Source organism: Geospiza fortis, unplaced genomic scaffold (assembly GCF_000277835.1).
Source record: "Geospiza fortis unplaced genomic scaffold, GeoFor_1.0 scaffold162, whole genome shotgun sequence".
NCBI lineage: Eukaryota > Metazoa > Chordata > Aves > Passeriformes > Thraupidae > Geospiza > Geospiza fortis.
Window position 1 is genome coordinate 8,989,323 of NW_005054316.1, and position 14,469 is coordinate 9,003,791.

The following is a 14,469-nucleotide window of genomic DNA, read 5'->3' on the forward strand; positions in this document are numbered from 1 at the left end:
TCCAAAATCTTTGCTTTTCATCATATAATAATAATTGATAAATACTGTGATTTTCTTTGGTAAGGAAACAATTAGGCAGTTTGTTAACTACGAGCGCATTTGAGAAAGCATGTGTTCCTGGTTGCTATTAGAGAAAAAAAAATTCACTGGGAAGTTATTATAGGAAAGAATTCAAAGGGAGATTAGATATTTAATTGGATAATAGAAATATAAAGATTTTTAATATGTCTGGGAGTATTTTACAAGCGAGTTACACAGAACTTTATGACTAAATACTGTGTCAGAGTTTGGGAGAAAATGGCAGGAGAGGAAATGGTGTCTTGTTTACAGCTGTTCTGGTCCTCTTAGGCCCTTACAGGAATCTGCTATTGGCAGTGATGGGTGGTCATGGATGCCTTGTAATGCTGAGGGTACTAAGTGGAAGTAGCAGGAGGTTCACTATGAAAAATGTGTTGCAGCTCTGACCACCAGCATTAATAAACAGTATCCAAGATGTGGCACGCATCACACACATTGTGACGGCTCAGAACAGCCAGGTTTGGTATTGAAACAGAAATTCCTTGGTTTGGTATTATTTTCACCAAATGTCTGGATCTTGATTATTGCCAATTTTTTAAAAGTCAAGAGACCATGGGAAATAGCAGAGAGATAGAGGGAAACAGCTTGTTATTGTGGACTCCCAGGCTTGCATCACTCATGCAGTCTCCTCCCCAGGTGGAACAATCTCCTGCAGGAGGTTGCAGAGCGGCTGCGTGCCAGCAGGGCCCTGCTCCAGCTGTGGCAGAGGTACAAGGACTGCTACCAGCAGTGCTCTTCCATGGTCCACCAGCGAGAAGAGCAGACCAATGAACTCCTGAAGACTGCAACCAGCAAAGACATCGCTGATGATGAAGTTACTTCTTGGATTCAGGACTGCAATGTATGTTCAGTTAAGCTTTGCAGCTTTTCTCAGCTCTGTGGGCTAAAAAAAAAAATCTCACGAGGCTAAACTCTGCTAACCTCTGTAGTTGGTGTTTTGGAATCTTGTATACTACATATTTCATTTTACTGATGCAGCCTAGGCATAGGAGGCAGCTGCATGTATGCTACCCAAATGTCAATGAGTGTCTCTAAATTTTGATCCCTCCATTAGTTGTTGTTATGTTGTTTCAGAAGCTTGTATCTAAAGTCTGTTGTCTGGGGAAGGTGGATCAATTGCATCATTTGATTCAGTCTTAAGTTCCTGCTTAATGAAGGAATTCATACTTGGGAAAGTATCTCTACCAAGTCTTTGGAGTTCCTTATAATAGAAAGAAACACAAAATCCTTTGACTATATTTCCTCCAATTAAGACTGTTCACATTTTCAGAAAGATGGAGATGTCTTTATTCTTCCTTATGGAAAGACACCATTTTCTCTGAAACCTTGAGATTCTTCCTTTTTCAGGATTGTATCTCAAGGCAGCAGAATAATTTATCTCCTCTCTGTGCTTACATTTTGGTTCTTTTGAACTTAAGTTAATGTTAAGTGTCATTGAACAAAAATAAAATAAAATATTAATTCTCTCAATGTAAGCAAAACAATTGCAGTGAGAAAAAATATTAGTGTTTAAAAAATAAGCATGTTCATGATCTTTTGGAGCATTTCTGCCATAATCAGGCACCATGGACTGGAAATTGAAATTGTTTGGTTCAAATAATTTATTTCCTGGTGTCCCATTCTATAACAGTTATGTTAGGTCAGTTACAGAAGTTATTTTTTCAGCCATCCTGGTAAATCATAGCAGGAGGAAAAAGGAGGCCTACACCTGAATCAATTCACAGAGATGGCTGCCACTGCTTAGGACCATCACATCAGTAAATTCAAAAGATTTCTTTCAATAGTTATTGCCTCATCAACAACTCAGGCTTGCTCAAAGGTAGTTGAGCACTGTGTTTTTTCAGTTCTTTTCTGTACAGGTTCTTGACATATCTTTTTTTTATTCTTCAAGTCATACAGAATGTAACTGTAAGTTAAGAAAAGTTTGATATTGAAATGCAGTAGTAAATTAAAGTTTTCTTTACAGTGCCTGAGTTTAGTCATTTCATTCTTCCTTTAAATCAGAGGATGATGATACCACCAGAGTGTCTGCTTAACTATTCATATCCTTATTCAATGTGTTGCAATAGGATGTACTCACAGATCTGAAAACAGCACAGGAGTCTCTGGTTGTTCTTCAAGAACTGGGGGAGGAGCTGAAAAGCCAGGTGGAGGCTTCAGCAGCAGCAGCCATACAGTCTGATCATCTCTCTCTGAACCAGAATCTGTCAACCCTGGAACAGGCTCTTCGCAAGCAGCACGCTGCACTTCAGGTATGCAGACAGTGTTTACTGTCCTCAAATGTGATCATCCTGTGGTTCCTGAAAACACATAAATTAGCTAAATCTGCCTGGGAAAAGAGGGTACTGTTACCTGTTAGCTTTTCCTAGACTTCCCTGGAAGCCAAAGCTGAGAGTAGAAAATATGCTCAAGTCCAGCAAAAAGACCTTGTAAGAAGGTCCAAATTGTGGGATAAGGATAGTAAACCTCAAGCAGGAAAACATCTGTCTGGAATGCCAAGGTGGCCATGTTTTCAGCACACAACAATAGTGCTAACAGTTGCATCCACAGCTCCTGCTCCCCTGAAGACAACCACTCTTCCCATCTATTTCTTCAATAGTAAAAGAAATGAGAGATTCTGAATATTGTGTAGAACTCAGTTTTTGCCATCCCTATTAATGTCAGTGACCATACTGACACCTACCATTTGTGTCAAAGCCTGTTTAGTAGATGTTACCAAATTGCTTGTGTCACTGTGGTCTAAAGAGGAAAAAAGGAGTGGAAGAATGTACTCCATAGGAAACTATTTGGATAAAAAAGCCACAAAGGTAGCAGCTTCTGTTTGAGAGAAAAGAGGGTTTACTCAAGAAATCTAGCAGTATCTAGGATGTTTTTATAGTATCACTGTACTGTGAGGAGACAAAACACAAAAAAAGTTTTTAATTTAAAATTTCAATAAGAGTTACTAGTTCTCCCTGCTGGCAATAGATTAAACAGAGGAGTTTCTTTCGTAAAAGAAAGGAAGAAAATGTTATCCATTTCAAGGTATGGGGACATATATACACTTTGCTGAAATGTTTCCTTTGCTGTGATCAAAAATCCTCTCCTAACCTAAAAAAAAATCCAACTAATTCTGCAGTCTGCAAGCAAAGCAGCAGTTACAATTGCTCCTAGCCAATTCAACTGTTTGCAAATCTATAATGAGATAAACAGGAGTGTAATGTCAATAAGGAGGCTGTGAAGCTGAAGTTATTAAACTGTGGATCCTTTTGTATTCAAGGCTGGAGTCCTGGACTATCAAACCTTTGCCAAGAACCTGGAAGTCCTTGAGACCTGGATAACAGAAGCAGAAGAAACATTGAAAGAACAGGATCCCGGTCACTCATCTGATGTCTCAGCAATACAGAGTAGAATGGAGCAACTCAAGGTGACTAATAAACAAAGGAGGTGCTGGGGTTTTTCTTATGTTGGCCTGGTTATTTGTAGTGCAGGATATGCACAGATCATATGTGCATTCTGTAGGTGGTAAAGGACTATAACTCATGAAAAGTTTAAGAATGAGAAATTGAAGTTTGATGGCAGTCAGGGAATGATTGTCACATTGCCCCTGAGTAAAGATGAAAAGGGCAGTCAAACTGTTCAGAATAAAATTAATAACAGATCAAAATAGGCATGGAAAGTAGCAGGGTTTGAATATTTCCTTCTTCTTGTTTTCTCTCAACTTTTTTTGAATTTATTCAATTCCTGTCTCATTGGTATGTCCTTTAGGTGTGAAGTACTTTATACATTTGGGTAACTTGATATACTGAAGAAACATTCATAGTGTGTACTGTGTGATTTCCATTTGAGGTCTTGCACACTTTTGTTTTTGTGTCCTCCCTCTCCTTTTTTCAGAGGCCATGACAGGAAGTTGGTGAACTTTGCCATCTAGGCTGTTTTTGTCATTGGAATCTTCCATCTTTTTCCATCAAGATTAACTAAAGACAGAATTCCACTTTGTATATGCTAAAAAGCAGAGCATTTTCCTTATGGAGTGAATTGAGTATTTCTGTGCTGCAAAACAAAAACCTAAAAATAAAAATTTGAATAATTTCAGCGCAAATTTACCAGCCTAGAATTCAGGCCAAGAAACAAGGAAAAAGTCACTTATTTTGACAGTATAACCACAGGGCTTTGAACACCAACCTGCTTCTTCAGCTCTGAGCTGTAAATCATCAATTCAGCATGACACTTCAGTGCAATTTGAGTATATTTCTCTGCACACTTTTAAACATGAACACAAGTTTTCTCCTGGTCTGGGACCAGAAGATGGATACTGGATTAATTTTTTCCCTGGCATAGAGGTTGCTTACCACTTGGTGGCAACCAAGGCCGTTCTAAATCTAACTAAGTGCTAGTTCATAATAATAATGTAATTCATGAACTTCCCAGTTATCACTTTTATTGTTTGTTGCAGAGTCAAATGCTGAAGTTCAGCAGCATGGCCCCTGATTTGGACCGTCTCAATGAACTGGGTTACAGGCTTCCTCTGAATGACAAGGAAATCAAGAGGATGCAGAACCTGAACAGACATTGGTCTCTGATCTCATCTCAGACTACAGAGAGATTCAGGTGGGGATAAATAAAGACTGTTCTACAGTCTTCTACAAGTTAGAAAGTATACCTTTTGCAGAATCTAAAAATGTTTCAGGTATTTTATTGGCCAAAGTTCCTTTTCTTTGGTGTACTTATAAATAAAGAGCGAAGCCATTAAACTGAGATGCTCATTTTTGGCTCACTTTTGTCACAAATTAACAGGATTTGAAATGAATGGGACTGCTACTTTTCTAAATAAATAAATGAGGTAGCTAAGGGGGAAGGGTGTTACCCTGATGTGGAATTACCTGAATCTGTCTCTCTCTCTTTCTTTCAGTAAGTTGCAGTCTTTCTTGCTGCAGCAGCAGACCTTCTTGGAGAAATGTGGGACTTGGATGGATTTATTAGTTCAGACTGAGCAGAAGTTGGCAGTGGAGGTTTCAGGAAACTACCAAAGGCTTTTGGAGCAACAGAGGGAACACGAGGCAAGTAATTATGTCTATTTATACATTGCTAATACACATACTATTTATACATAGGAGTGCACATTCTTTTTTTGAATGATACAACAGCATGCCTTGAATTGTATTTGTGTCCACCATATGAGGAAAACTTAAAAACAGAAGCATGCAAATATGTCAATAATAGCCAGCGTGGAGGAGGACTCGAGTGTCTGTGTAATGCATCATTGTGCCTCTGAGTGTGTGTCCCCTGCGTTGAGTCTACTTCAGATTCATTTGTACCAAGGAAACCAAAGCTCCTTTAAAAACCTAACAATTCTCATGTTGTTTGGCTCTTTGCCTTCATTCATAACTGGAGAAAAATCTCTATTCTGATTTTTTTTTTACTAAGTTATCAATGCAGATAGCACTTGAAAAGCATGCTAAAGGAAGATTTTTCGGTCAAGTACTGAGTTATACAGTTCACCATGGGGCCTCCATTTGATAACATTTCCTTGGAGAGCAAATTAATTTGGTCTTTGCTGCATGCTAGAGTCATTTGTTTGTAACAAATCAGGAGCTAGCACAGCTTTTGCTGCAGGGAAAAACTGATTCAGAGTTTTTACTAGTACTAGATCCAGAGTTTATGATTCTTCTGTGAAGTCAAGTGGTGCACATTTTTTCTCCACCCATATTGTTACTGCCAAGATTCCTGTTAAAGATCAAGTAAAAGAAGTCAATTTTCATACCAGAGCTCCCATGTGGCCCCAGTAGTTTCAGTTCCCACAACTTTTTCAGCTGACCTTCTCCTAGACTCAGGCTGCATTACAGGAAGAGTTATGTCCTTCCCCCTCTTCTGCCTTATATCTCATAGCATAGTGTTTGAATGAGTGTCTGATAGCAAAAAGTAATTCACAACCATTTTTAGCATACGTTTGCCTTAGCATCTAACTGCCTTTGCTTTCACGAATGTCATCCATTTAATTTCCTTTCATTGCTGCCAGCATTAACTGGACAGTCTCTGTAAGCTTAAACATCTCAGGTCTTTGAGATTTGAATGTCCAGAAATCATTTCTAAGTGGATAATTTCCTAGTTTTGTTGTGTCCAGTCATAGCTATAATTATCTGGAGGGAGTTAGGGCAATCTTCTTGCATTCGTTTGTCTTGAGATCTCAGCTTAAGTCTTTCCTGAAACTGTGCAGACGAACATTACTTGGGCATTCTACTGGAGCCCTTTTTTTGCAACTATAAAGTCATCTCAGAATTAAGATGATTAATATCTGTTTTTTAAGTGCTGCAGTTTATCCTCAAAAAAGTAACCTGCTTTTATTTTTTTTTAACTTATTTTTGGCATTTTTATAAGCATTCATTACAAAATGCACATTTATTGTATTCATTACAAAATATCCTTTTCAGTGCTGCCTGACAGTCACTATGAATTTTCTTTTCACTACTTGTGGCAGAAAGGGTCCAATATCAACTTCTTGAGATGCATTTTCACATTGTTTTGCTTTGTATTTTTGAAAATAATGAGAAAATACTCTCTTTCCACCTGAATTCCTAGAATAGATATTTAAATGCTTCCAACTCTATTATTGCCTTTCCAGTGACTCATAAATTTTTGCTGGTTTTTACCCAAAGAAGACCCCAACCACCTCAGTGGCCTTATTTAGAAATATCTTCCTGGTGGAGTTCACAAGGTGAAGGTCATGGTCTTCTCACACATCATGTGCTAGCGCTGACATCTGCATCAGTCTACCAGGATGATCTTGTAATCACTCTTGCACAGTTCTCCAGTACATGGGACAGTGCTTGGGACTCCCATGCACTGGGAATGCACTGAGACAAGTGCTTGTCTCAATGTATTCCCAGGGAGAAAGTGCTGGCAGGGGAAGGGGAAGGAAGTTCTGTGCCAACTCAGTTACCAAATTTTTCCCCAGTGTGCCAGTGTTGTGCATTTCAGCATTTGCCCTCCTTTCCTTCTTATTTGAGCTCCTGTTTCTATGATTCATGTCAATCTACATAAGAGAATAAATTTGGGTGACAAATTTAGGTAACAGAGTAACAGGTAACAGAGTATTCTTCTTATGTACAGAGTGTAAATATGGAAAGGGAGTGGATGGTGACTGAAACATCTCTACTTTCGTGTGGGGATTGAGTTCATCCACTCTAAGCAGAGTTCTCATGCTTGATAAGTTTTTATTTCATTTGTCCTCCTAAAAAAGTGTTAGAATTTTCCCTTTTGAAGGAATTGGTTTTGCTGGTTTTTAGTTTTGCTTTGTTTTCAGATTTTTGGGGGTGTGGAGGGAGGGGAGGATGGGAAACACTGGGGTTTCTGGGTGGGAGACTTGTTTAACCAATTGCAGCAGTTGTGTTCTGTTTAGTCTCAATCTGTCAACAATGCTGGTAGATGCTGTTACCTCCTGTTCTTCGTGTCCCCTAACCTGACAAAAATAGATGTGACAGAAAGAAAGTAAAATTCTTGCCTTGTTGCTCAGCTTTCTGAAATTCTCAGTGCCACACTATTGTGGCTTCATTCATGAGATAATAATAGCATTCAGTTTCCCTCTGATTCGGGTTCAGTCAATGATAAGTGCCAAGGCATTCAAAGAACAGTCTCAAATATTTCTGTAAAGAAATCAGACAACACTATTTCTTTCTATGAGAAAATGTATGACCTGAGTAGCGCCTCAGAGTTAACTCAGTGATTCAAAGAGGCAAAATCTCATTTTAAAAACTTACTGCATCATCTAGAAGCCCTAAACTACACATAATGTGCTTGAGGGATTTAAATGTGCAGGTGCCAGTGGGTGCAGATGCAGGGATTGGTACAATCACAATTTGAGCTGGTGGGATGCCATATAAGAGGAGTGTAGAATAGTGGCTCTTTCTTCAGACAAGGGTGAACTTCTATCAACTGCAAATACCATCACTAACTAAAGAAAAAAAAAAGCCTCAAGCTTCATAGCAGTATAATTTTTCTTTGAAACTCTCTGTAAACCTTTTGAACATAGAGTCAGTCCAGTGATGCCTGTGTGTACCTTCATTAACTTAAAAATATTCCTGAAGAATCCTACATAGAGACATGGTACATTACTAAAAGGAAAGATGTTTTTAAAAATAAATTTAAGAAGTTTATACACTTGAGTCATGTTTGGTTAAGTAGTGATTAGGAAATTTTTTTGTCTTAAGTAACATTTAAGTAATAAGAGGGTTTTAAAAGTATTGTGAAAGTTTATTGTGCTGTTATTGTTTGTTTGAGGAAATTTGGAAAATAAATATGAACACTTGGAAGAATTGGAAAATTGATTTCTAGCTCCTATACATAGCTGTCTGTTTCTTTTAAGGCTCTATTGGCAATGTAAAAGTGTATTAAAAGTTTATATAACACTGTCACACATGGTCTGTATAACAAAGCAAAAGATTATAAAATTCTTAAACATGTCAAAAAATAAAAAGTGCCCTTTCTGTCCAAACAAAAAATACCCTATCTGGATTTTGTTACAGATTATAATGTCAATCACAAAACTGTGCTCAAAAACATAAAACCTATCTCCTGTTGATGTAATTTAGCTTTATAATATTGGTCTTGAGGAACTAATAATGATTACTAGAAGCAGCAAGTAAATTTAAAATGAGAGTTTTCAATATGTTTCTATTAAGGTCATGAAAAAACTCCCATTGAATTAATTTGAAATGTGATTAAATATATGAAAATTCATTTTTATCAGTGCATAAAGACAGAATTAAAAAGTAAGATCTTGTTTTAACCTGCTTGTCTCCTGTACAACAGCTATTCCAGGCAGAGATGTTCAGCCGCCAGCAGATTTTGCATTCAATTATCTCTGATGGGCAGCACCTCCTAGAACAAGGACAGGTGGATGACAGGTAGACATTGCTGTATTGTTGCTGCTGCTGGTTATGTGCAGTTATACTTAGACTAGTGGGAGACTTCCAAACAGAGAAGGTAGCAGATGGCAGTGTTCAGATCATGCTCTTCTGTAGTGGAAGTTACTATTGCTGTGGTTAAGCTGTTAATTAGCCAAATCTTAAGACATTGTTCTTTAGAATGCTATGGATCATGTGAATGCTTTGGGGAATACAGCAACCTCCTGAGGCTGCTTCTCTGACAAAGATTTGTCTTGGAATATCAACGGTGTTACATATATATCTATTCTGATGTGTTTTCAAAATGTCACCTCCACCAAAGGAGCCTGCAGCAGCACTACATTTGATTTATGCCACCTGGGCATTTGCCTCCACCAGGAGGATTCCCTACTGCCATTTAAGAACACCCACAGCCCTAATGTGATGGAAGAGGAGTTCATTGTTGCATAGGATTTAATTTTAAATGCTTGTGATCAAATGAATGAAAATCAGTGGAACACCAGTGGCTTCACAGTTGTGCAAATGCTAAGGTTATGGTACAAAGATGAACTGGTTTTTTGGAATGTGTGAATTTTATTAATACTGTGTGTGTCTTATGCCTGCTTTGAGCTCAGTAGTAAATCTGGGGCTGAATTATGAAATCTCTATGATTTACTATGAATTTGACTAATCCAAACTGGCAAAACCTATGGGTTTTCTTTGTGTATTTCTGGGAAGAAGGTAGAAGAGTTTTGTGCATTAAGGGTTTGGGGGTTTTAAGGTGTCAATAATTGGATCCCTTTAACTCTCCCAGTACATGAAGTGTGAAGTTCTTATCCTCAGTCAGCCTTCAGAAGACTTCAGTGCTTTTCTCTTAGTGTTTTGTAATTGGCAGACACCTTCCTTTTCGCTTCAATGTACTTCATTAAGCAAACATATCTAAGTATGAAGGTTACTTTGTCTTTTTATTATTTATCTATTTTTAATAGGGATGAATTTAATCTGAATCTGACTCTTCTGAGCCATCAGTGGCAAGGAGTAATTCGCCGAGCACAGCAGATGAGGGGGATCATTGACAGCCGGATTCACCAGTGGCAGCGCTACAGGGAGATGGCAGAGAAGCTGCGCAAGTGGCTGCTGGAGATGTCCTGCCAGCCAGCAACCGAGCTGGGCAGTGCTCCTGTCCCACTGCAGCAAGCAAGAGTGCTGCTGGATGAAGTGCAGGTAGGTGCAGTGTGGCTGAAGAAAAAGGAAAAAATCCCTGCCTTTTTTACAGACTTCACCATTTAAAATGTCTTAGATTCAGCCTGTCTGCTCTGCCAGTTCTTTTCTGGGACTGGCATAACATCAGAAATGTGATGGAAGCAAAGGTGGAGTTCATAAAAACATGAAAGAGAGAACTTAGTGGACCCTCGCTCTTGAGCCACGTTTGCTCCTGTTTTTGCTTTCAACCAGTGTCACACTGAAATAGTCTTGAAAATACAGTGATGACCTGCTTGCAGAATGTATACTAAATAACAAGGATTCCTTGAGTGTCCATCTTCACCAGAGGTTTACAGTATCTAGTAAGCAGCTTGGTGTCTTCAAGGTTTTTAGCTGGAAGATGGATATAATAATAATAATAAACCTTATAAGCATAGCAAGCTCTAGAGGAAATCTTTCTCTTTAAGAGAGTTGAGATACTGACATTAATGGGGAGAAAGAAGTCTTTCATGTTTTCATCTCCTTGGAGAAATTTTCTAAAGGTTTGCTGCAGTAAATGATTGTGAAAATGTTAAAGTGTTTGGGCCATAGCTCATGTGTAAGACAGGATATGCAACTAAAATATGGGCTTGAGAGTGAATTACTGAATTGTAATTAAGTGCTAATTGTAATTAAAAGTACAAAGCTGACAGAAAACTGTTAATATTTTCAGCTCAAAGAGAAAGTTCTCCTAAGGCAGCAAGGGAGTTATATCCTCACTGTGGAGGCTGGGAAGCAATTGCTGCTCTCTGCTGACAGTGGAGCTGAGGCAGTCCTGCAGGCAGAGCTTACTGAAATCCAGGAGCGCTGGAAGATAGTTAGCACTCAGCTGGAGCAACAAAAGAAACAGCTTGCTTTGCTGCTAAAAGTAAGTGTGCAATTCCTTCTGTACTTCTTCAGCAAGTTTGTGGTTTCTCACTGTGAGCCCTGGTGGAGGAATGCTCTCTCAATGGACAAACACAAATACAGAACTGCATTTACAGTACACGAACTAACAATTACCCTTCACCACCTCTGAAACTGGGAGTGGTAATACTTCATAACAGGCTTGCATGTCAGTGGATATATTGTAATTGATATTTCCAGAATACTGCCAATAAAGTATATCCATACCACTCCTGTTTTCAAAATACAGGAAAGAATGATTTTATTTTGCACAAATTTGTATTGGGTTTGAGTGGCAAAGCTTTTCTATGTGGAAGCTGCAGGGATGACTTTTGTGAGCTACCAGAAGCTTTCCCTGTGTCTGATGGAACCAGTGCCAGCTGGGTCCAAGATGAACCCACTTCTGGTCAAGGCTGAGCCCAGCAGTGATGGTGGCAGTTCCTCTGGGATAAGTTAAGATGGAAAAAGAAAATTACTCTGCAGGAGCAATTGCATCCAGAGAGAGGAGTGAGACAATGTTACAGCAGCAACTTTGCAAACACCATGGTCAGTGAAGGAGGGGAGGAAGTGCTCCAGGAGCCAGAGCAGAGATTACCCTGCAGCTTGTGGTAGAGACATGGAGCTCTACGGTGGAGCAGAAATCCACCTGCAGCCCAAGGAGGTCCATAGGGAAGCCAAGATCCATGCACAGCCCATGGAGGACCTACACCAGAGCAGGTGGATGCCTGAAGGAATCTGTGACCCCATGGAAAGCCCACACTAGGGCTGTTTTGCTGGCAGGACCTCTGACTCTGTACCAGATCCTTGATGGAGCCTGTTCCTGAGGTTTTTGAAGGAATCCATGGAAAGGGCTCTCTCCAGAGTAATTTGTGAAGAACTGCAGCCCATAGGAAGAGCTTATGGAAAAGTTCATGGAGGGACCCCATGCTGGAGCAGGGGAAGAGTGTTAAGAACACAGGCTATTTTCACACAAAGTCATATTATTTGATATGGCTAATTCTTCATCAAGATGATCATGAAATACTGTCGTAGACTGGGAAAAAAAGGAAGGAGAGAAATACAAAGGCAGTGATAGAAGAGAAATTCTTGAAACAGAAGACTATTTTCAATACAATGCAAGTTTCAATACGGGTTCTGTGTTCTCTGGTGTCACACAGCTGGTATTCTTTGGGGGCCTATTAGGGATCTTTTTGTCCTAATATAAGGCTTTAACAAGCAAGTGAGGCAGATAAAACCATACTGCTACTTTTTAGGGTTTGTTTGCATTGAACACATTAAAAATTGTGGTATACAAAAGGATACAAACACTAAAGCAGGGTGTAGCTGCTAGAATCCTGATTTAAAGAAGATGCTGATACTGAAGATGCTGATTTCAAGAAGGTACTTTAATCTGCACTGAATTTGCAAATTCCCCAACCACTTTTTCTTTTTTTTTCACAGAGATTAATGCACCTGAATGAAGCTCTTGTAAAAGAGTAATGGTTTGATTAATACAGGCATTCAAGAAAGGAAGTGGAAAATTAATTTTGTCAGGGAGAGAGTGCTGAAAGGACGGAATTGTATCTAGACAAAATTTTAATAACAGAAGACCTTGTGTATTTCTACTAACAGAGACCTACACAAAAAAAATTCTACACCACTCAAATTCTGAGACTTTTTGTATTATTTAGAGGGAGTTTTCAGGGCATGTTATTTTTAGGCAAATCAACTGACATAAATATAACACAGATCAGAACTGAAGTCTAATAAACATTCTGCTTTCAGGACTGGGAAAAATGCGAAAAGGGCATAGGAGACTCCCTGGAGAAGCTAAGATCATTCAAGAAGAAGCTTTCTCAGCCATTGCCAGATCACCATGATGAGTTGCATGCAGAGCAGATTCGTTGCAAGGTAAAGCACTTCTCTGTTGATTGTTGTCTCATCTTGTTTGCCGTTGTGCAGTAACTTCTTCTGTTGTTAACTAGGTTCATATTACTGATGATGCAAACCAGTCAGCCATCCCCACGACAAGAAACATATGGACACCATAATACCAGAGTGATCTTACCATAATGCAAATCCTTCAGAGTAAATATAGATCTGATCAAAGTGATACCAGAACAGGGTCTGAAAAATACTGTAGAAAAGCTTTATATTAGTATGTTTTTATTACAGAAATTCTAAACTCAAATTTAAACTCATGGTGTCTAAACTTCTGGTTGAATGATTTTTGTTTGAGATGAAGTGACTATGGGGAATTTTTAGCCAACACTTCTAGGCTGTATTATTTGCATTTTGGAAGTGGATTACAAACTTTAAAATATTTTGAATACGGAGGAGTCCAAACCAGGAGAAGTCCGAACCAGTACTTGAACTTCCCAGATACCTTTGAACTTCAGAGAGTTGAGTAGTGTCTTAGTTTGCAACTTCCTTTCATTCTCTACTGGGGAGTTAATACCACCTGTGAAAATATTGGTACATTTGGGGTTGATGTTTTCTTTTGCTTTGAGATTGGGCTAAAACAGTCTCCTTGACACGGTGGGTCTGCTCAGATGTGACTTAAATCAGTGGGTAATGCTGCTTGTCTGTTTCACCAATATACTCAAAATATACTCAAATGTTTATTTGTTAGCCAACTGATCCTTTTTCCTTGTGTTTTTCTATTAAGGAGCTAGAGAATGCTGTTGAAGGTTGGACAGATGACCTTGCACACCTCTCCCTGCTGAAGGAGACCCTGTCTGTATATATCAGCGCAGATGATATCACAATCCTGAGCGAGCGAATAGAGCTCCTGCACAGGCAATGGGAAGAGCTGTGCCACCAGGCAAGTACAGCACTGAGCACTGATGGGACCGGTATGCAGGCTACAAAAGTGTTGGGAGAAAAATTGAATCTAAGTGGCAGCTTTTAGAAAGGATTCATGTAGACACACCTATATTCAAAAGTGAATTCTTTCTGAGTCAGGGGAAACATCCATTGAAATATTCCTTTGGTTACTGCTAGTGCTTCTAGGCCTCTTGAACTTTGTAATGTCTATGAGGTCATATTTAAACAGCCTTGAAAAATCAGCCAAAGGTTCACACTGTGACCTGTGGGACTTGGGATGGCTGGCTGGGAAAAAACACAGAAATAATACAGTTACACTTTGCTTTGGTGGAAGACCTGTGCTCAGAAAGGTTGTCCTCTCCCCACTCAACATTGCCCTATTGTACTTTCAGTTCTGCTGATGCCTTCTCCTACTTCAGACCTCAGTGTCTGCATTTCTTTTAGTCTGAGGGTGACTTGCTTGCCTGCAAAATGGAGCTGAGGAGTATTGTTTAATTTTTTCAGCTGCATCATGCTATTAGTGTGCTTTTGGCCTCTGATTTGCACTCCAGGTACTGGAGTCTTCCTTACCCAGCTTTTCAGATTATCCTGATGTTGT

The 14,469-nt window shown here is 39.2% G+C and overlaps 1 protein-coding gene across 1 annotated transcript in view; it reads left to right on the plus strand.

Moving 5' to 3' along the window:
• The window catches only part of SYNE1 (spectrin repeat containing nuclear envelope protein 1), a 241,632-nt gene that overhangs the window by 188,150 nt on the left and 39,013 nt on the right, over positions 1-14,469 (plus strand). The window contains exons 117-126 of the mRNA XM_031056245.1: positions 715-919; positions 2,148-2,330; positions 3,338-3,484; positions 4,514-4,668; positions 4,970-5,117; positions 8,866-8,960; positions 9,929-10,163; positions 10,855-11,049; positions 12,831-12,956; positions 13,714-13,869. Coding sequence (XP_030912105.1) covers positions 715-919; positions 2,148-2,330; positions 3,338-3,484; positions 4,514-4,668; positions 4,970-5,117; positions 8,866-8,960; positions 9,929-10,163; positions 10,855-11,049; positions 12,831-12,956; positions 13,714-13,869 — 1,645 coding nt within the window. The remainder of the gene's footprint in view (positions 1-714; positions 920-2,147; positions 2,331-3,337; positions 3,485-4,513; positions 4,669-4,969; positions 5,118-8,865; positions 8,961-9,928; positions 10,164-10,854; positions 11,050-12,830; positions 12,957-13,713; positions 13,870-14,469) is intronic.